The sequence below is a fragment of the Serinus canaria genome, chromosome 1 (genome assembly GCF_022539315.1).
Source record: "Serinus canaria isolate serCan28SL12 chromosome 1, serCan2020, whole genome shotgun sequence".
NCBI classification, from domain to species: domain Eukaryota; kingdom Metazoa; phylum Chordata; class Aves; order Passeriformes; family Fringillidae; genus Serinus; species Serinus canaria.
The window spans coordinates 46554384-46576881 of NC_066313.1; the positions used below are offsets into that span (position 1 = coordinate 46554384).

A 22498-nucleotide genomic window follows, 5' to 3' on the forward strand; every position below is an offset into this window, starting at 1 on the left:
GCTCCCTTTCATGAGCCCTGCCATCCATGTCACCAAGACATGACTGGGTGACAGGAGAAGGAAACAGCAGAGGGACAGACCAATGGTCATAACCAGAATTGTGTCATCTTTGGCAGTTCAGCTCTTGCATTTTGGCACAGAGGTGGCTGAGCTAACAGCTCTGCAGCTATCACACCCTGCTGCAGCATTCCTGGTGCCCCATACCCCTCCACCCCAGGCTCTCCTGCCAGCTTGTCTGCTGCCACATGAGGAAGGAAGAGCTGAAGCAAGAATGGTTGTTGTTGTGGACAGCACATTCAACAGGGCTGTGACACACAACCATGTGGAACCATAAATAAAAAACACTCTTCCAGCCTCAGCTCTCTGTTACAGAAGGTTTTGTCAACTTACTCAGCCACAAGTCTGACTAAAGGACTGGGCCACTTTGAAAGTCACCTTAAAACTGTTCCTGTGGGGATGTGTTCACAAAGAGGCCTTTGTTAAACATTGAGACTTGTGAAATGCAGCAAAATCCTTGGGTCCAGCCACAGCAAGCAACTAGTGGCAGGATCTTACAGCTTTGGAAACAATTCAGCTGCTACATCATTAAACAGTCAAGAGGCAGACAAATCTGCTGCCAAGGTCACCTCTGTCACCTCTGCCAACCCATGATGGGGGAATGTCATGCAATAGGTACAGCAGCTTGCAAAAACAAATTTGAAAGCCATTTCTAGCTCTGAGGAAAAGAGTAGGCTGGGAAATCAGGAAACTTAAGACAGATAAGGTAAATTAGCAAGAATTTTCAAGGGGCAGGGAGCAGAGCACAAACACAAAGCAATGGTACCACAGAACAGCACTGGCCCTTCACCTGCTGCAAGACTGTTCTTAGTTCAGTGCAATGGTTGTGAAAGCCTCCATCTGATTCTGAATAAGTCGTTCAACACACAAAGGTACTTTTCAGTAAAATGATCTTCAGACATTTTTTTCATTAATCGAGTGCTGTTGTCTGTAAGGTGCCAAGCACCGAAGATTTTTAGCTTAGGTTTGGGAAGCTGTGGGAGCTCGGCACTTCTAAAAGACACACCGATCCTGCAAACACATGCTCAGTTCTTTTCCTGCTACTAAAACATCTCAAATCCTCTTTCAAAAGGAGGACAACCTGAAATGATATCCCCACTGGCACAGAACAAGGGTTAACCAAGTTCAGAAGACTTCCCTGTAGATCCAACTAACACAATCCCCCATGAAATTAAAGAAACAAGCTCTTCACATGCCTGTAGCTGGAGATGTGCCCATAGAAACTATGAGGGCATCTGAGTGCTGTGTGGAATTCTCTCTATGTGCCAGACGAGACAAAGCTTCTACATTCTTACCTCAGTACCAACACACAGGCTGCTACCAAGGAGTAAGCCAGGAGGGTCCCGATGGACATGAGGTCAACAAGGTCTTTCAAGTCAAAGAGAAAGGCCATAACAGCTGTAGGAGGAGAGGAAGGTAAGAGAGAAGAAAAATCAGCAACATGGCAGAAAATGCAAGTATCAGCAGCGTTAAAACGCTGCAGCACACATGTGACTCTTGCTCAGGACTTGTTGGGGAGCTTAAGATGTCCCAAGAGAAAGAGAGGTAGGCATTGGTGCATGAATACCCTAAGACTCCACAGGCTGACCCAGCCTCAGTAGCTGAAACAACAGGAAATGCTTACTATAGTAAATTCCAGCCTGTTTGTCTCACACAGCTATGTTCACCCAACTACCAAGAAAAAGCAGGGGTTTAAGCCACAACCTCATTGTTAGTCCCCCAGCTGTAGCTGCAGCTGCAGCACTCCTAAAGTCACAATTATCTCCTGGAAGTAGCTAGAGCGAACAGAGGATAGACAGCACCTTTCCCTGGTGTCTCAGCTTAGCTGGGTTGCAATCAGGCTTGTGCATGCAGTGGGACCAAGCATCAAAGAGGGTATCTTGAAGTGTCAAGCAGGTGAAGTGTCATCACGGGGATTCCCAGAAAAAGGCTGCCATTCCCTTAGGGATTACCCTGCTTACACACCCTCACCAGGCAACCCTGGTTGTACAGGAATTTGTATAGGGCTTTCAGAAGGCAAATAAATGGATAAAAGACACACAGTCAGATATCACGGGGCACCAACAGCCACATGAGAGTGTAGGGACCTCAGAGTCAAGCCTTGCCTCGCTCACCCTTAATGTACAACCTGGAGGCCAATAACCAGCCCAGCCTTCAAACTCAGCTGGCAAATGCTTCTGTGTGTTTTGGTCATAGGCACTATGGACCACTTGGATGAGACTACAAAGCTGGTTTATCTTTACTTTATATTGCTCTTGTTCCTACACCACCATGATCTGGACCCAGGAAGAAGGGGAATGTGTGGGAGAAGGAGGCTGTGAGGAGGATCTGCAAGTCCCAGCAGCAGGAGCTGAGCCCTTTCACAGGAGCTCAGAGCCCAGGGCAGCAGTCCGGCACAACTCCCCACCAAAGGTGGCACATTCTTGTACCCACGGCTCATCCTGCATTTGCAGCAGAAGGTAAAGAGGAAGAGGCTCTCCTCTTTGCCAGGCATCGTGAGGAAGGGGGTGGCTGCAAGAACAGGCTAAGCTGCTCATCCATGCTGTCTGGGAGGTTTAATTCCCATTTTTCTGGCAGGCCAGGATAAGGAAGGGGAGAACAGGATGGCTGCCAGCTGTGACTAACTGATTAACAAATGCCAGTGCCACAGGGGCCATCTGCTTCTCTCCGGCTGCTCTGGCATCTTCTGCAGAGCTGCTACTCACAGGCAGTGCAGTGTCTTCAGCCAAGCCAGGCCAACAGCCACAAGGATGCTGGGGCACCACTGGCTGCTGCCTTGCAGGGCGTTAATTACTTTCAAGGCTGGCTGAGCAGATAAAGGTAGTTCCTGGCAGGAGACAGGATTGTAAGCAATGAGCTCTGAGAAAGAGGGACAAGCACACAGCGAGCTACTCATGCTCACCCAGACTTTCCAGGGCATGCCCTAGAAATCCAGGACACCCTCTGGGATGCTGTATTCTGCAATATATATCCAATTAGTAAGTGGGCTAGAGTCAGGCGGACTTATCTGCCCTGAAGATGAGCTTATGTCTCCTTTCCCACATTTGTGCAAGTCTTTGGATCCTACCTGCAGTAGCTCCTGAGGTCACTGTTGCAATTAAGGGAGTTTTTCTCTTCTCGTTGACTTTAGCCAAAAATTTAAAGAGAAGTCCATCTTCTGCCATAGCGTAAATTATTCGAGGCATCGGAAACATGGAGCCAAGGAGACTACGGACACAGGAAGGAGAAATAATCTACTTATATCACCTCCTGCTGAGCACAGGCACACAAGTGAAAGCAAGTTTATGGCAGTGTAACTATAGAACAGGTGGCTTTCCTTCACTTCAGCTTCTCCTTCAAGGGCTCCCTCTGAATAGCCACAGCTAGTAACTGAGGTGCAGCTCTATGATTTTGGATAGCTAAATTTAGCCACGGGGCATAAAACCAGCCTGACTTTCAGGTAGTAAGAGAGCATTAACTTCTATGAGCCTCTGTGAGTTGCTCACCTAATTGAGTACGTCTAAGTTGACCTGAAATAGGCCTTCCAAGTTCAAGAGGTAACAAGTTCTGCCTCCAGCCTGCCCTGCCTCCCATCCAGATGGCTGTCCTGCAGGTAACCTGCAGACAGATGGCCCTGGATATGGTAAGCCCCACGTGCTCCTGAAGATGCACCCTGCACCACCTGACACAAGTCTGCTCTTCACCCAGTAGGCCAGGATGTCCTGCACCCAAACTGTGCTTGCATTGCATAGCTGCTTCCATGACTTAGTCACTCAATCCAGATTTATATTCCTGAGATGCACCTGCTGGGTCTTCTGCTAAGATGGGAGTTTTTGAAGTGATATTGGTCACCTGCTTCTCTGGTAACTTCCACAGGGTCCTTTTGAGGTCAGTAGCCCTGAATTTCATCCCTGGTCTCCACTTCATTTCTTAGAGGAGATGGAGGTACATGAGAGATGTACCTTGAGAGATGCAAAAATGAAAAGCAGTGTCTTACCTTGTAGAAAGTGCACACAAGGAACCGACAGCTACTGCATAATTGGCTCCATCCCAACCCACGTATTTAAAGGCATTGGGTAAAGGGCTATTGGTATCCAGCTGGTAGTAAGGCATCATGAGCGTCAGGGCAGCTGACACACCAAAATAAGCCACAAAGCAGATGAGAAGAGATGCCACAATGCCAATAGGAATGGCCTTCTGAGGGTTTTTTACCTCCTCACCTAGAAGAAAGAAATTTAAATATCAACTAAATGACAAGCAAGACCTTTATCCCAACCTAGGGCAGGCATGCTGGCTGGGGCTTTCAAAGGTTTCATGGGTACAGAGGTGCTCTTTGACCATAATGCTGTTGATGGCCTGCTCCATCCACTTGGGATACAACAGCCTGTTTGCTCCCATTTCTGCTGCTCCTGTCACTTCTGACACACACTCATGGAAGCCTTGTAAACTCAGGCACAGAAACAATCTGGATTAAAAACAGTCCTTTCTCCGAAACAGATCATCCTCCTATCCTACTCCTTCTAGCCTACTGATGATGTAGACCCAAGAAGAGTTCAATGATCACAGATGATGGAACAAGAAATTATTGTGCAGTTGTAGGGAAACTCTGTGGATGTTCACTTTAGTAACACCTCCACCAGAACTAATACACCAGGATCATGGCACCATAGGTGCTCATTTCTGGAGAAGAGCAGAGTGTCTGAAAGTCATATGGCTCTTTGAAAATGCCTCATAACAGAAGGACCTCCTCTAGTTTTATGGAAATTTTTCAACAACCAAGTAGGAAAAAATGTGTGTAAAAAACCAAAATTCCTCAAAATTCAGGCACTGATCAATTACAGAACAGATTTGCGCTTTCCTAGTCCTACAAAACTGCTCTGAAAGCAAGAGCTCCTGAGGTACATCATTTCAGCAGGATGAACACATAAACACAGATCCATACACCTACAAATCAAAAGCAGATTAATGTTTCTCCCACAAGGAGAGGCTCCAGCACTGGCTGGAGTAATGGAGCCAACACTTCTCCAACTCCTTGCTTGGAAGAAGACACAGTAATGCTTTATCTGTCTGTGATGATTGCTTTCTCCCTCTGCTCCAACTGTTCTTGCCAAATGTGAAATTAAGGATAATCCTTTCTTCAGGGAACTAAGATTCATCTTAACCACAATATGACCATGCTGATGGCTTCTCTCTCAAAATGAGACCTCTTAACCTTTACAGGTAAAATCTCCTGATTCTGATGCACAGCTCTAGGGTGCAGTTTACTCCCCACAGACTTCCTCTTTCTCTGGATCTTTAATATACTCCAAGCCATCAGAGCTTCTTCAGCTGAAGGCACTGAAGAACACTGTTCCAGAATAACCTGTTGATTAAAGTATCATCTAGAGCTAGAGGCTCAAACTCATACCAGACATGTGAACCTGGGCCTTCCCTGTTTGCCTAGCTGGTAAACCTGGACATGTTTTCTGTGGAGTCTGACCTGGTTGTGTCATCACTGACCATCCACAAGCTTGGGCCCTGCAGGCAAAGAAGGGAGGAAGCTTGTGGTTATACAGTTTATCCGTGTGCCACAGCAGCTAGAAGTCAGCATTAAGGCACTCAGGGATTGAACAAATTTAGCACTCTCACTATTAGGAGCAGCTGAGCCAAAAGCCTATTTTGAGCTGAGGTTCAGAGGGACAACAAATGTGGTGTCCTGAATTCCCTATTATCTGTGCTCTGCAACGTTATTGAAAGTCACTCTACCGGCAGCCAGGTTCATAACCAGAATGAAGGCATCTTCCCTCTTACCTGTGGTAGCAATACAGTCAAATCCCACAAAAGCATAAAAACACGTGGCTGCCCCTGAGAGGACTCCTTTCCATCCATAGGGCATAAACCCTCCAACACCGTAGAGCTTTTCTTCCTGTGTTTGACTGAAAGGCATGGCACGGGGTTAGAAGTGATCCTGCCTAGCTGGGAGTCACAAAGCTATTCACACAGCTCATAACAAAATCCAAAGCCAAAGTTTGAAGAAGCAGGCTCTCCCTTTCATATGCAAGCATACCCAGCAAAATGCTAAGCCCTACCCACTGCTGAGCTTTGGACTGGCCTGCAACAGCCTGGGGAAGGCATGGATTAAAAATGGTTCATGGTTTGTTCCCACCACCTGTTCTGTGGGGTGGATAAAAATGTCCTGGCTAAGACAAGGAGAAAATAGCATGAATATTAAAAATAATCTCCTAACATTACTGCATGTGTGCAGATACATATATTCATTTGAACAGAAGTTTTTGGAAAAGCTGAAGACTGAGAAACATGTGAACCACACACTTTTTACTTTAGATGGACTCAGATAAAGGGTAGGTGAGTAAACATAAGAAAGGAATGCAGGGTGCCATGATTGTTTAAAATCCACCCCATCTTCAATTCTCTTCTTTCAAATTCCATGTGCCAAGCTCATACCCAAACCATGCCTATAACCATGAGAGAGAAGTGGAGCCTGGATCCCTGATACACCAACTGCTTTGCTGAGCCTTAACCAAAGTTCATTTAAGTCAACAGACAACGACAGGCTGATCCCAGTGCACTCTGAATTGCAACCCCATATCCATGTGCCTTGTGCTGAGTGACATAACAAGCATACCCTTCGGTTCAAGTGACTTAGGTCACTTTTTCAGTGAAAAGTCTTTGTAAAGATGAATTAAGACAGTTAAACTAAACTGAATCCCAAATCTGAAAGTCTTCTCACATAAAAGTATCTGAATTCCCTCATAGAAGCTCTGCTGAGACTTAGATGAAATCTGGCCAACAGAAATAGCACAACCCAAATGTGGATCACTCTGGAAATAATGACAAAACAAACCCCAGACAGTTTTTACAAAAACAGTAAGTCATACAGGTCAAAGAGCTGCACTCATACTTTGAAACTCTTGCAGTAATTGCTCCTTGCATGGGAATAGCAGGAGCGAAGGAGAAGGGACCTGTCCTACAGAAGGAATTTGTTTACAGCAGGTTGAATTTTGAAAAGAGGCTCAAGAAGCGGTTTTCACACATGATAAATTTGACCCACACAACATTTATGACTCTCACCAGATTTTGCCCAACTGTGCTTCCTTGCAGGCCACCATAAAGGTTTAGGTAGCAAGCCAGGAGTGAGCTGATAAATGTGGAGGTATTTAAAGACCCTTATTCTAGGTAGTAGTCTCAAGCAAAAATTAATAGCTTTGTCTTACTAGTAAAGCCTTGTAAGCTCCTTAATTTTGATCTTGTGTAGGATGACAGAATTTTGGCGAAGCAGCAAAATTCATTAAAAACAGATTTATGATATGCTTGCAGCAATGCATTGAAATAATCTGCAACCTGCCTTCATTTTATTGAGGTATTTGGGACAAGGTGTCTATAAGGTATAACAATGCCCCAAGGATATTGCCCAAGTATTCGAAGAAAGTACACAGCTACACTTGGACATGGCTTCATACAGGCACCAGAGCCAGCCTGGTGTAGACTTGAGTAGAATGCTGTCTAAAGAGCTCTTTTCTCTCAGCTTGGGGTGCTATAGAGATTATAAGGCTAGAAATGGTCAGTCCTGCAGCAGGGCCCACGAGGACACAGCCTAGTCCAAGCACTTTCAGCCCACCAGCACAGCTTGCTTTCAGCAAACACGCACCAAAGACAGCTTTGCCTCCAAGGTATGTGGCAAAGGAGGCAGCCATCCCATTCTCTGGTTTTCTAACTCAGTCCACAACCCCCCTTTTAAACTTGCTTTTGAAAATGCACCAGCTTCTGAGATGAAAAGAAAACATCCAACCTACTTGTCTTTGAAAATGCTATGGCTGGTGTTGTAAATGTCCTCTTCAGTCAGGTTCCAGTTTTTAACAGATCCTTTCACAAAGCCGGAGATGACGACAAATCCAAGGACAAGGACATTGATGCAGGTGAACACTTTGTTCACCAGGGCAGATTCTTTCACACCAAAAGCTAAAAGCCCTGGGGAAAAAAATGGCATAGGTCAGGTATTTCACCATCAGCAGCAGGCGCTGAGGACTCACAGACATAGCTCAACTGTGTTCATGCTGTGCTCTGCCCAAATTATCACACCTCGTTTCTTCACAAAGCCAAGCAGCTCAGGATTCACTCACCCAGAAGTAGGATGAGTACTTTGGCTCAGACATTATTTCTGCAGAATGTGACACACCTTCCCACCCAGAATGCCCATGTGGACTCATGTTTCTCTGGTAAAGTGCTTTGTTAATACACTTAAACTACTCCCACATCTTAAACTCCACACAAAGACCCAGAGAAAGCACAACAGGTGGTTTTCAATGAAGGAATATTGTCTTAGAGGTCTTGGCCAAATGCAGAAGTTATGAACAACACTCAACTTTCCTTAGAAATTGGGGGAAATATGAGCAGGGACCAAATCCAGGAGGATTCTACTTCTAATAGCTACTTCTAGAGCTGAAGACAAAGAAGAAGGTGGCATCTTAGGAATCCTGCTCCTACTTAATCAGCACGAGCTTTGCCAGCAAGTTCAGGGAGAGAAGGATTTCAGCTTGGTCTTAAGATCATCTGTCTGAAGAAGAGCATGGCTAAAGGCCTTGGGAAACAAAATCTCACTGAGGCATAGCTTGGCTTCTCAGGTTGACAAGCTCTCTTAACTTCCCCTTTAGGTGTCTGATTTTTAAGAACTGAAACTTTTAACTCAAATCTAAGGCTGAAGGAGAAGTAAAAAAACTTCACACGGGCTCAAGGGAAAAGCACAACACAGTGTTCTTTCACTGATACTCCAAGGGACTTCAGTGAGAGAGGAGCATCTTGTGTACACACCTTTCCTTCTTTTAAAGTAAGAAATAAGCTGAGAGAGCCGTATCAGAAGAGTGTTTGATAGGACTGCATACCAGCCCAAAAACTTGTAAGGTCCTTTTTAGAAATCTGAAGCTCAAGACAGTGCAAGGAGAAATAAACTTGTGGTGATGGTATTTGAGACTAAAGCTGCTCTTTCAGCAGCTTTTTTGTAGAAAAGAATAGTTTGCCTTTTTTATTAAAATCCATGGAATTTGCTTCATGCAGAAGCATAAAGCCACCTTATTATTAAGTAACCTTTGTAATTTTACATCTCAGCAGTGCTAAAGTAAGGAGTTCTAAATTTTGTAAATTGTATTTGAAGTGAAAGATCAGATTTTGATTTGAAATGAGAGCAATTCATATTACATACAAATGAAGAAAGGGGAAAATCTCTCCCATTCAGATGTAATGCTGAAAACACAGGGCTGCTATTGGCTTCAGCAGCCCCCGATGCAGTCCTAGATCCAAATGCAAATCCAGATGCCAAAGCATCCCTTGCTTATGAGGCCTTTTCCTATGAGCACAGCTCACACTGAGAAGGCCATTCCAATGAGAGTGGAAAATGTCAGGATAACCTTGCTAGTGGGACACTATAGCTTCTGCCTGCTGGAAACCACAGAGCAGCACAGAAGCCTAATTTTTAAAATTTGCCTAAACTTGGTAATGCTTTGCAAGACCTAGTTGGAGAAGAGGTAAACCTTGAGAAGAATTTTGATCTTGCAAGCTGTCAAAACTTTTCCAATTTATGAACAAAGGCTTGGAACATGTTTAGAAAAAAAAAAGGAGGTGTGGACTGGCTATGACACATTTATTTCTCTGGAGTCTTGGATTCACTTCTGCAAATTGAAGCCCCTACATATTTAAAAAAACCCCAAAACTAAAACAGTAGTACATGAAACTGTAACCAAGTCCTCTTTCTTTTTTTCCCTCACTTTTCTGGCTCAAGGCATAAAAAATTGGCAGATTATCAAAGGGGGAATAAGGCCAATAGACTAACTGCATGAAATTCTTGTGTAATAGGATTTGTGGAGGGAAGGATTAAAGTCCTATACCTGATTGAGGATAACAAGTCATCTTTTCTTTTCTTCCTCATAAAAAATTGGGTTGAAAGCTTTAGAAGTGGTTCAAAAAATATCAAGAATGCTCCCCTCTAATTCAAAATCTTGTATGCAGTCTATGCCCTGTGCTAACTCCTCAGCAGTTATATAGGTCAATCCAACACTTATAGCAAAGAAAGTCTTTAATATGTTGTTCAGAATAAATCAGGACTTCACGCTCATTCCAAAAGCAAACAATGAGATTACAGAAGAAGGAGGTGCAAGACCCATGAACCCTTCCAAGGGCCTCACCTGTTAGGATGATGATTATCACCACAGCAAAGATGTCTGGGTATTTTGCTAGCACTCCAGGAGCATCCATTGTCATGTATTTTTTACAAAATTTTTCAATGTGCTGCCCTATGATTTCATCAAACGTCGCGCTCCAGGCTCTGGCCACACTCGAGGTTCCTGCCAGAGGATAGAAAGGACAAAGATCACCCTTTGTGGCTGGCACATGTTCCAAACCAGGGGGAGCCTTGTAAGGTTGTTCAATACAGAGGGCCTCAAAGCAACCTTGCATGTGCTCCCAGGTGCTGGGAGCAGCCTTTCATATCCACACCCAGCCCACAGCCTATGTTCATGCTTGGCATCTGCTCTGACAGTAACACACAGGTGGCGGGCCTCAAACTCATGCTGAGCTGATGAGAAAAATCCTTTTAGTCTGGCTTCTTTGCAAACCTCAACTTCGCCTTAGATGCTGCCCTGACTGACCTTTGCCTTACACCACCAAGGGCCTGTCCTTCTCCAAACCTGGTAATTTCTGTTACCAGAGAGGTCCAAAGGTAATGCTGGCAGAAGTCCCTGGCAGCCCCAGTTAAGTGGTTGCAGCCAGGCAGCGGGCTCTTACAGAATGCAGCTGCCCTACAGCAGTGCAATGCTGGAGCACCAGAGCCTGGACCACACACCAGTGGCCAGCTTGGAGCTCTGGCAACACCCAGGTCTGCTCTGACCTCCAGTACTAGAGCATCCAAGCAGGAAAAAGACTCAGATACAAATTACATGTTATCTGAGCATAAGTCAGCCTATTGCAGAGTGCTGGGGATGACCAAAGCAAGTGGAACAGCTCCTGCCTGCAGCAAGTGCTCAGGCTTTGCCCTCTGGGGCTGCTTTTTGTTTCTGTTTGAGTGCATCCAACTATGTGCAGCTTGCTGAGGTGAGGACTGAACCTGAGGTCTCAGAACAATCAAGCTGGGGACAGTGTCTGGGCCATAAAAGTAATTTTAGAGAACTGAAATAGTAACAACGAAGAGCTACCACCAGACAGTGACAGCATTTTGTGAAATAAGTTGGCTTGGGTAAAAGCCAACTTCTCCCTCTCCTGTGTTAATGTGGCTACTGTTACACTCCCAATGTCTCATACAGTACATACACTGTATAAAACAGCGCCTAATTGCATCATAATTACTACTGCACATAATTACCTAGTTAAAAAAAGAGCTTGGCTTGGTTTTGGCTTGCAGAGCAGCTCCTCAGAGGATGCCATCAGGGGCCCCTTTCCACCCAGAACAGTCTGTCCTGCCACACTCACCTGTGAGTGGGTGTTCAGGTCCCAACTCCGGCACCTGCAATCCTGTCAAACAATGTCTGTGCTCACCCACAGCCAAATCCTCTGCAGCAGCGGTGGGCAGCACCTGCAGCACAGCTGGGAACACTCACCTGCCCAATCCAGCTTTGCAACAGCATAAAAATTAAGCTGCAAAACAGACCTGTTGGGAGACTCTTCTGCTCACCAAGACAGAAAAGTGCACAGTGTGAACACCTTTAAAGAGTTTGGACATCACTGCCATCAAGTTAATCTTGAGAAATTGCAAAAGTTATCGTACACATTACAATTTTTCAGGTTAGCTTTGGCACAATTTGAGGAAAAAGACTATTGTAGTGCTATTTGAGGACAAAGACTATTTTAGTGCTATTTTTTGTCCTAGCTATAATATTTTACATTCTAGGATGGGAACACCCAGCTCCTGCATGTGTTATATTAGATGCCAGCTGCTTCTGTGCCAGTTCCACGTAACTATCAGGCATTTATCCAGAACTCTCTGTAACCAAGAGGCTTGAGGGAGCAGGGGGAATCTGACATTCTTTCAACAACACAGACACCTGGATAATATCTTGCTGTTATTAGAGAGCACAGTGCAAAGACATTCAGCTTGTACCTAGGAGGATTTACCAGTTCTGGGTCAGCATAGCCTCACCAGAGCAGATTTGGCTCCTGCCTACAGCACACAGCTCCCAGGAGAACTGCACAGTTCAGGTGCTGCACTCACTGCAGGAACAGGCACAGGCAAGGAGGTCACCAAATGCCAGGAAGCCCCAGCAGCACCTACTGAACAGAGATGCTGTTACTCATCATACTAACAGCTCCCACCAGTTTCTAGTTCCTGAAAGCCATCCCACAATCTGGCACAGATCCCCAAATCCACATCATCCCAGAAAGTTCACATCAGATCCTAGTCCTGGACACCTTTCTCCTTCTCTCTAGACCATAACTGGTAAATTGCACGCCCATTTATTTCTCATCACCTGTGATGGTGTTCGCAGGGGTCTCAGGATGAGGGAAGAGACGAGAAAGTTGACTCCATGTTTCAGAAGGCATGATTTATTATTTTATTATATATATTATATTAAAACTATACTAAAAGAATAGAAGAAAGGATTTCATCAGAAGGCTAGCTAATAATAGAAAAGGAATGAATAGCAAAGGTTTGTTTCTGACCAAGACATCTGGACAGCTGGACTGAGATTGGCCATTAATTAGAAGCAATCACATGAGACCCATCACAGATCCACCTGCTGCATTCCACAGCAGCAGATAAGAATTGTTTGCATTTTGTTTCTAAGGCCTCTCAGCTTTTCAGGAGGAAAAAAAATCCTAAGGAAAGGATTTTTCATAAAACATGTTGGTGACAATCACCCACCTCCAAGACTCCACACAAGCCTTCCCCCAAGTAAAATCACTTCAATTAATTAAAAGTTACTGGCCACTTATCCTTGGGACTCCAGAATTTCTTTTACCCCCCTCACAATACTTCCTGAGCCGATGTCTGAGAACCTCAGCATGAAGACACCAAGCTGGCCAAGCCCTTTAGAGATGCACATTTTATATGCACTGCTTGGCATTATCTCAGCAAGAGTCAGAAAAAAAAAAAGCTTTCTGCCCCTCTCAGTGTGTGCCTGTCAGAGACTGGAAGGACTAATGCACCAAGACATTTAGGGATGCCTGTGAGTGTGAGTGAGCAGGTCACACTTAGCGCTGGTGAGGCAGTGCCCTACCCCCACACCCTCCAGCCTGTATTCCAGCACTGCACTGGCACAACAGGGGCAGGGCTCCACTCTGCCTAACCCAGCTCCTGAGTGGCCAAATGACCAGAAGTCCCACCTTGGGGGAGGGCCCACAAAGGTCCAGGGGTTTTAATGGCCGAGCATGAGTGCAGCACATCTTGATCCCTACCTTCCTCTAGGAGCTTGTATCTGAACACTGCTAGAACCAAGGCACTGGTAGCTATGTGTGCTTTTCTGTGTCTTCTCTGTCTTTCGCTCCTTCTTCTACTTCCCTCTTCTTGGAAGATTTTGAGTGACTAACAGGTTAAAAATTTGCTAAACCAGATGGACTAAATTAATGCTGTGAGAAGTGTTTTTTATGTTGTTCAGACGTTGTACAGAGTCTTTAGCCAAAGTCACCTAATTTTCAGCTTGCCAGTAAACTTTTGTGTTGTTTTGACCACTTGAGACTATCTGGTCAGTATTTCTCCCATGTGTCAGTCACAGGAACCATTATAAGCACTTTCAAAAGTCTCATTAGGTGAGTTGATTGGGGCCTTACAGTGGCAGCCAACATATCTTTCTCCTCCATGCCCCACAAGCTGCTGGGAGTTGTCCTTGCTCTCAAGAGGGGCAATTAGCTCTGAGACAAAAGCTGGGTAAGATAAAGAGACTTCCTACACCTCACATCCTCCCCCAGTGTTTTTCCACCTTAGCCATCCTTTCTCACAAATTATGAGAAAGACAGTTTGCAAATACACATTCTTGACACAGGACTGAAATAAAAGTAAGGAAGTTGCATTTGAACACATTCACGGATAGTATCTACTTATTTTTAACTGAATTTCCTGCCTTGTGACAATACACTGAGCAGTCAACTCTGAAATAAGAACTGAGACAGTTGTTCAAAATCCATTATGACAGGAAAAAAAAAAATCTCGGAAATACCACTCTGAGCCCAGATCCTCGGAGTAGAACATTCAGTAGGCAAAACTTTTCATTGTGCATTTGCAGAATCAGGTTTTGGGACAGCAACCACGGCTATGTCACTCATTTTGGTCGTCCAGTATCATGGTAGGAATGGCCCCAAAACCAACTAGATGAAGGGCATGAAGGAGACGATTTATCATTACCTTTCTGGAACAGAAGAAAAATTACCAAAAAGTCTGTTCAATTTTTCTACGTGTAGCCTAAGTAGAGTCCATTGCAGAAGTGTGGAAGAAATTAAACACTTATTTTTTTTTAAATTATTTTTATCTACTCCTTGCAGTGAATGTAATTCACAAAATAGCTACAGGACTCAGATTTCTTAAGGAGAGGAGTTTAATTGACTCTGGCTTTTCATCTTCTCTCTTTTTTTTTTTTTTTTTTTTTAAAGAAGGGGTAGAAGAGGAGAAAAATAATTCAGGTAACACACAGAGGAAAGCCAGCATGATCTCAGACAGGCAGCTGCTATGCCAGTATGTTGTTCTTGATATGATCTTACCCTCCAAGCACCATGGAAACTAAATTCCGAGGTAATGCTTACAAATCCCATAAAATGCATTTAAAAAAACCCAACTCCCATTAGTAATTTAGCAAACAGTTGGTTTTCAGTTTAACTAGCAAGCTTTCAGTCTCAACTGGCGAGTCTGTTGCAGCCTTAGAGGCGTGATAACAAGCAGCCTGCCCAGAATGTGCCTGAAAAGACACAAATCCTTAATTAGCAAAGTGTGGCTTAGTTTTAATGCATCAGCTGAGTTGCACAGCGCATGCTCTGAGCTTGAGCCAGGGCCTCTCCTAGTGGAAGTCAAGGGCTTAGGAGGGATTTGGTTTGTGTTTTCCAGAGACTCTGAACCTGCAGATCATCTCAAGATTAATTCTGCAGCAATTCACAAGACAAAACTCTTATCTCCAGACACTTTAAATAGATCCCAAAGGGACCAGAATTAATCCTTGATCAACTGTGAGTACAGACACTCTGTATAAAAGCATCTTTCCGTGAGCAGCTCCTTTCTCAGCAGAGAGGACACTCTTTAGCACCCTAGCAAGTGTGCAGAAGCCAAGGGATGCCAGAGGGATGAGGTGGAGATTCAGAGGAATTCCCAGCAGCAATAGGCCAGCAGCACAGGAGCCATCAAATACACATCCCACTGATGAGTCCTGAAATCCTGGGTGAGCAAAAAAGTGAAGCATCTCTTTTGTAACAGTAACACAGGCGTGACCAGAACCAAGGGTGATCCTACAGACCAGGCTGCCACCTAAAGCTAGGCTCTTGCAGCACGCCCACCACACTTACCAATAACATAGGAGAGGATTAGATTCCAGCCTGTGATGAAGGCCCACAGCTCACCCACAGTCACGTAGCTGTAGAGATAAGCTGACCCGTCTTAGGAACTCGAGCACCGAATTCTCCGTAGCAGAGTCCGGCCAGCACCGAAGCCAAGGCAGCAATCAAGAAGGAGATAACGATGGCAGGTCCTGCGTTTTCCCGTGCCACAGCTCCAGCCAGTACATAGACACCTGCACCCAAAGTGCTGCCTACACCCAGAGCCACCAAGTCAAACGTGTTAAGGCATCGCGAGAGGCGACTGTCTTCTCGAGAGCAGTCCACATTTTTCCGACGAAGAAGCTGGCTCCCAAAATTGGTAATTTTTTGACACTCCATCTTCCTGTTTGGGCCTGCAAGAAAGATGCTGCCATCATTATCCAGACTAGAATACCCTCCTACATCAGCATCACTGCACAGGTGCAATGCTACCCTGCTACATTTCAGCAAATGAAACTTCCCATTTTCCACCTTTTTACAAGGTGAAATGTCTCCTTTGACATTTTATCTAGACCTACCATGGGGAATTAAAATAAACAACACCAAAGTTCTGCTTCCAACTCTCAGTCAGTCACGCTGCAAACCTTGTGCAATCCCAGGAGAGAGGCAATACTCCAGTCCAGCTCCCGTCCTGCTCCACAGTCACTCAGTTCACATACAAGTGGGCGAATTAAAAATGCAAATTTTGTCTTTCAGACGGGTTTTCCTGTTCTGGGCAAGACAGTACTTTAAAAGTGAATGTCCCAGTTTCCCCATCTACCACACTCTGGTTCACATTGCAGAGAGCTTGTGCAGTGCACAAACCCTGTACTACTAGGATGAATTTAAACCTGAGGACGTTGCAGGGATGTACATAACACCTCTCAACCTGATAGCCTGAGGGAACAGCAACTCCAGGACAACCTCCTCTGTAAGATGTGTTGTGCAGACATCAGATTTTCTCTGCTTTGCTCTACAAATCTCCAGGCTGTGTGCCCACAGCCTACAAGGATGAACCTCATTTTCCATCTCAGACTGCATCCTCTAGCTCCAACAGCCCCACCCTGATATCCACACTGCGCCATTTAGCTGGCTTCAACAGCAGGGCTTTAAAAATGTTTCTTCATTAATTATGGAAAAGGAAAAAGATTCTTTTACTTCAATGCAATGCTGGATTGAGACATACATTTTCCAGCAGTACACATTGCACACAGACATCAATACTGTGCTGAGAATAACATGCAGGCAATACTCCTAAATGCAATTTACAGTACAGTTCAGTGAGGTTGGTACTTCATCAGCTCCAGCTAAAACCTAGTGTAAAAGGTGGGAAAATACATGCTAGGAAACTTAATTAACTGAGGCAACTGTTAAATCCATGCTTCAATTTTGTTACCACAGCATCAACTACAAAACCAAAAATCCTCTTCATTTTTCCAAGACACCCATCATAAGTCCTGGCTTAAAACCCTTTCTCTTGGCTTTACACTAACTCCCCTACCATGAGAAAGTAATTTCAACTGCAGGAACACAGCTGAGGATTTACAAGGCCCACTGTGTCAGGAATTGTACCCCACCAACAGCTCTCAAACATGCTCCCAACAGACATGGATTTAGAAAAATAAAGAAAGGCAGGTTTTAGGCCAATCTCACAAAAATCTTGTTTCATTAACCATGGGAGTTCCCAACACATACGGAGAGGGAAAACTATCTTCTCCCTTCAGCAGGAAGACAGACCTAAGTCTTTACCTAAATGCATTCCTGTCAGGTTGTTCACTCAATCTCCTTTTCACCTGAACATTACCCAAATCCATGTCAGCCAGGATTGCTTTGGCTGGACAACTGCCCACCTCCCTAAAGCTGGGACAGGGCAGTCACAAACTTTGAACTGGGTTAAACAGACAAGAAGATTGTGGTACTGCAATGTCTCCTATGAATTCTGCTGCTTTCTAGGATGCTACCTAACAACAATGGTAGACCTTTTACTTCTTCCACAGCCATCTGCCTTAACAAAATCTGATATCCTGCAAAACAAACATAACTTAGTGGTTTTAATTCTGCACTGAATATGAAGGGGTAACTGGTCCCCAATTCCCTGCCTTGTCACAGACACACACATCATGAGAAATCACTTCCTTGGCAAAAACAGGGCTGGGGAGGGGCAACGTTACCAGGAGAGGAACAGACCCCTGGTGCAGAGATGGAGGATCAGGATGAGAACTTGGCAAGGTCCTAGGGGGCAGGGGGACAATTTATTCACTAAAAAAAAAAAAAAAATAACCTAGTGAATTATTTCAAGTTTATATATCACTCGAGAGTGTCCCAGAAGAAACATATTTCAAAGCAATTTCGTTTGGAAGCTCCCTTGGGCCTATCTACAGGTGTGCATAGCTGTACTACAGCCATCAACAATGAAGCAGAACTGATTTTTATGAAAAATTTACTTAGAAGAGGGGCTATTTAATTATGACAGACCTGGAAATTAAGACCAGCATCCTGCAATTGGCTTAAAGCCAGCAGACAGTGGTCTTCCAAGTAAACTCCAGATTAAGATATCAACTGCCTCTTTCACAAAAAACATGTCAAAATCTGAGCATCTCTCTTGTGAATAGAATACTTCCTATAGCCTGCAGGTAACAAACAGAGAGCCTGCAATGCAGCCATGTTCTGTGACACTCACACACAGCACTGTCATTCATCTCACAGGCCACTAATCACCATCCAAGCATCTCTTACATGTTTTCTTTGCTTTTGAAACAGCAGGTACCAAATCAACCTTTTACTTTCAATTATATTCACTGTCACTTAACAAAGAGACCTTCAGTGAAGACAAGAGGGATTTTTTTCAGGAAAATGATCTTTTGGTTTAGCAGGATACAGTACAGAGTCATTACACCTCTGCCCAAAACCTTCTGTGTATCATTTGTTATCTTTGCAAGTGTATCAAAGGGTGATTTTGGCAGAGATTATGATTTTTCCCCTCCTTAGAAGTTGGATCCAGCTGTGATTTCGCCTTCTGAAACAGTCATCCTTGACTTTGAAGTGACCCTTTGTTCTGGGCTGGTTCCACTCCCAGCCTCACTTGAAATGATGAGCCTTTTTTTTTTTTGAATGCACAGTCAGTATTCCTGTGGCATAATGCAATCCTAATAACATAAAACAATATAAATTATTCCAGAAATGTTTCCAGATGGTACCTAACCACCTTCAAGCTGAGGAAACTTGAATCTGAATGAATATAGATGAGTTTTGTTCTGCACATGCCTAGCTCTCACCCCTGCCTTAGCTCTGGTTTCTCTGGTGAGAAACACTGAGCTGCAAGTCCCAGCCACTCAGACCCTGGGTCAGAAATGGCTTGGTTTCACCCCAAGACTTTGGGTATCTCCATGTTCTGGCTGGAGCCAAGATCTTTGGGAGTAGTGGGAAGCAAGGACACACCCAGGTATCCTAGCAGGGTGGATCCTGGGTCAGGGGCCACATCCTTGGGTGAATCCTGTCCCACCAAAGTCAATGGCAAAGCTCCCACCAACTTCAATAGCCCAACTGCTACTGGTGTTTTATTTACAGTGCATTTTATGTTTATTACTTTTGTTCCCTGTCCAACTTTTTGTGTCTTGACTCCATTGTATTTTCAAATAAAATAAGATATTCTTCCTCCTTTTATCTAATAGTTAACATACCTATTATATCAGGTTGGTAGATTTCCTTCCCTGTTCCTCAAACCCATAAGAAAATAAGCAATCTGCCATGTGGTTAACAGCAAAAAGTAAACCATAATAAACATCTGTCCAGCTAAACATAAAACACCATGTGTAAAAATAAGCTGACAGGGCACCATTTTACATAAGCAATACTATCACTTCCTCAACAATTACAAGTTGTTTCAACTTCTGAAACACCACCCCTTACCTACTTCAAGGCACTGCTGCTCCTGAGAATTTTCTTCTCCAATTTGCAGAAGAGGATAAAACTAAAGCTGATTACGCAGAACAAGGAGTTTTCTACTAAGGAAAGAAGAAAACCTAAGCCTAACCTTGCTGCATGTCCAACAAAGTCCCTAGACATATCCTTGGAGAGGAGGACCAGTGAGCTGAAATCTTCATTCAACATTGTCCCACACATGCTTATATCCATTTTCAAACACATGGAAATGGCTACTGCCATCAGCACCCTTCTCTCACAGTAAAGTCACGTCCTGTGGACAATGTGACATTTGTTGAAGACCAAAAGAATGCTGAGGAGAAACATCCCTCATACAGCTGCAGAATCACTGCTACAAGTCTGCAGAACAAAGAGCTTGCGCTGGTGCTGGTATATTTGACAATGTAGCATGGTTTTCACCCTGTATTTTTAGTGCAAATGTGGTCTCCAAACAGGCATGCAGTGATGATGCCAACCAGTTGATCAACACATAGGTAACAAACCCCTTCAGGAGCCCTTTCCAAAAGGCTGGTTTTGCAGCTTCCATTCCCAAGGCAGCATCATTCACACAGAAGTCCTACAGAGGAAGAGGTGGAAAACCTCAATTCCTACTACTGCTGTTAGCATTACAAGTATTTTTGGGGTGTCAGATTTGACTGCAGACTCCTAAAAGCAAAAGATCATAAAGTAAGGGACCAAACTAGATCTTCTGAATGCTTTCTGAAGCATCATCCAGAAAACCAAATCACCAAGGCACATCAGTCCTGGGTGTGATCCATTCCAGTTTAAAACAAAAATTGTGTCAGATACATCCTTCCAAAATGTCTTGCCTTGGAAAACTCCAATGTTTTATGTTACTCTGCAACAAGAAACAGAGCAGAGTCAAGATGACTACAGAAGATGCTGAGCCTTCCCAACAAGTATTTGAGCACCTATCCCTGGACTTTTAGAAACAGAAGCAAAGGATGTGGCATCAGACCCTAAGCTGCATCTGGCTGTGTCCCTGAAGCAGCTGCAAGTGTCCCCATCAGCTGGGCTGGAGAGGGCAGGCAGTTTAGGGAAGACACACTTGGGACAAATGCTGAGGACCGACTCAGAGACTTCGACTGTAGCCATCTGCAGCAGATGCAGCCACCAGCAAAAAGGCCAGTGAAAGAAAAGGCATTATGCAAAGCTGGAAGTTATCACACTATAGCAGCAATGGCAGGGAGTCCAAGCCAAAAGCCACCAAAGCAGCTGCAATTCTTTGGACTTGTTTCATTGTGTGTGAAGAGATGTTGTTTTGCTGAAGTATTTTAACTAGAAAAGGAAGGTATTGTCTATGAGCTGTTAAACTGTTCCCTTATTGCTTATCATTATTTTTTTAATATGTGTGCAAATGTATGCATATATCTCAATATACATTAATCTAGATTACATTTGAGTGTATATACTTATATACATATACAGACATTAATGTTAAATTCTTTGCCAATTTTGTCATTAAAAATCAAGATCAGCCACTAGCAAGGCATTTGCTGCTCAGAGGAAGGGAGCCAGGCAGTTAAATACAAACAACACATTAAACAAAGATAGAGGCATGCACAGGAGTGGGTGTGCAGTGTACACAAAACCCAATCCTTTTCACCTGCTTAAAGGCACACTGCCTGTCTGAAGGGTATCATATTACCCTCTTTTGCTGATCAGATCATTTAACACCACCAGGGCAGTGGTACTGCGGGACCAGCCCATTGTCATAGACAGCTGGGCATGCTGCAGGTTTCTGTTCCTCAATCTCCTGAGTATTAGGAACATTTTCAAAGCAGCATCACCCACTCCTCTCCCCGTGTCTCACAGACCTGGAGAATTTCTTCCACTGGAAAAGGTGCAGTGAGGTGCTCTTTATAATCCCTATACCACCCACTGACCAAAAACCAGTTACTGAAAGGTGACCACCAAGTCCCACTGGACATGAGGACAGTGCTCAATAACCACCATGGGCAAACACCAGGTGCTGGCAGCTCACTCAGCTGCTTTCCAAACTGTCATGGCTACTGCCTATAGCAAGGTCAGAAAATCCTCTCATCCCAGGACAGCTTCCAGGATGGCAAAGACCATCCTTTTGCACAAGTTCAGAGAGGAGCCCTCAACTTCCCCAAAATTTCAAAGCAAGCAAACTTCAGTGTTTTGTCTCAATACCTGCAGAAAAGTCAATCTGGGTTATTTGTCATGATACACAAAATCGATTTTGAAATGAGCAGTTATTTTTGACAAAAGGAGAGAGGTTTCTGCTGTGGAAGTCATGAGAAGAGCACTTCAAACACTCAAAATTCAAGCTTCAAAATCTCCAAAATAGAAGTTGAGATGCCCTTTCTTCTGCACAAAGCTCCAGCTATGATTATCATCAAATGTGGCACACAGTAAGCCATTCAACTGGGAAAAGGCTGGATAAACACTAATTCCCCTACTGTGGAAACACACACCATATCATGCTTAATTTGCAGTGGGGAATTTGATGTTCCAATCACTTTCCAACTGCGGGCACAATGGAAGGCTGGGACAGGGTACAATATCAGATCTCCACCACCCAAGGTTACAGAAATACCTTTCAGACTCTAACTGGGTATAGTGCACCCTGCCTCAAAACAGGGAAAACAGGAGCAGCCAGACAACATGTTTGTTTTGGCAGGGTTCAATCACGAAACCAGATCTTCCTCTCCCCAGCCTGCTGCCTATCATCCATAGCTGTACCAGAATAACCACCTGGGGAATCATGCTGAAAACCACCACCACTAAAACAAACTCAACACTGCGACTACAGCTGACCACAAACAGCAGCCAGGGCAGAAGAGAGCTAGGTGACACTTTCCAGGATAGATGCCCATCTGAGAAGCACCATCCAGTGAAAGGTGCTAGCAGTGACCTCAGCCCTTTCAGCCCACACCTCAAATTTCAGCTGGTAATGATCATGTCAGCTCAAAACAGCACCCGGACGTTTTGAGGACAGCTGCACCTTTGCCATCCACAGCTCCTCAGAGATAAAAAAGTTAAGGAAATGTCTTCCTGCTTAGCCATTAAAGGGAATCAC

The 22498-nt window shown here is 44.4% G+C and overlaps 1 protein-coding gene across 1 annotated transcript in view; it reads right to left on the minus strand.

Annotated features, from left to right (window-relative positions):
• SLC7A1 (solute carrier family 7 member 1) overlaps positions 1–22498 on the minus strand; it is a 41115-nt gene that overhangs the window by 9666 nt on the left and 8951 nt on the right. The window contains 8 exon segments of the mRNA XM_030234717.2: positions 1353–1455; positions 3125–3264; positions 4034–4256; positions 5827–5951; positions 7830–8004; positions 10212–10370; positions 15502–15585; positions 15588–15884. Coding sequence (XP_030090577.2) covers positions 1353–1455; positions 3125–3264; positions 4034–4256; positions 5827–5951; positions 7830–8004; positions 10212–10370; positions 15502–15585; positions 15588–15870 — 1292 coding nt within the window. The 5' untranslated portion in view covers positions 15871–15884.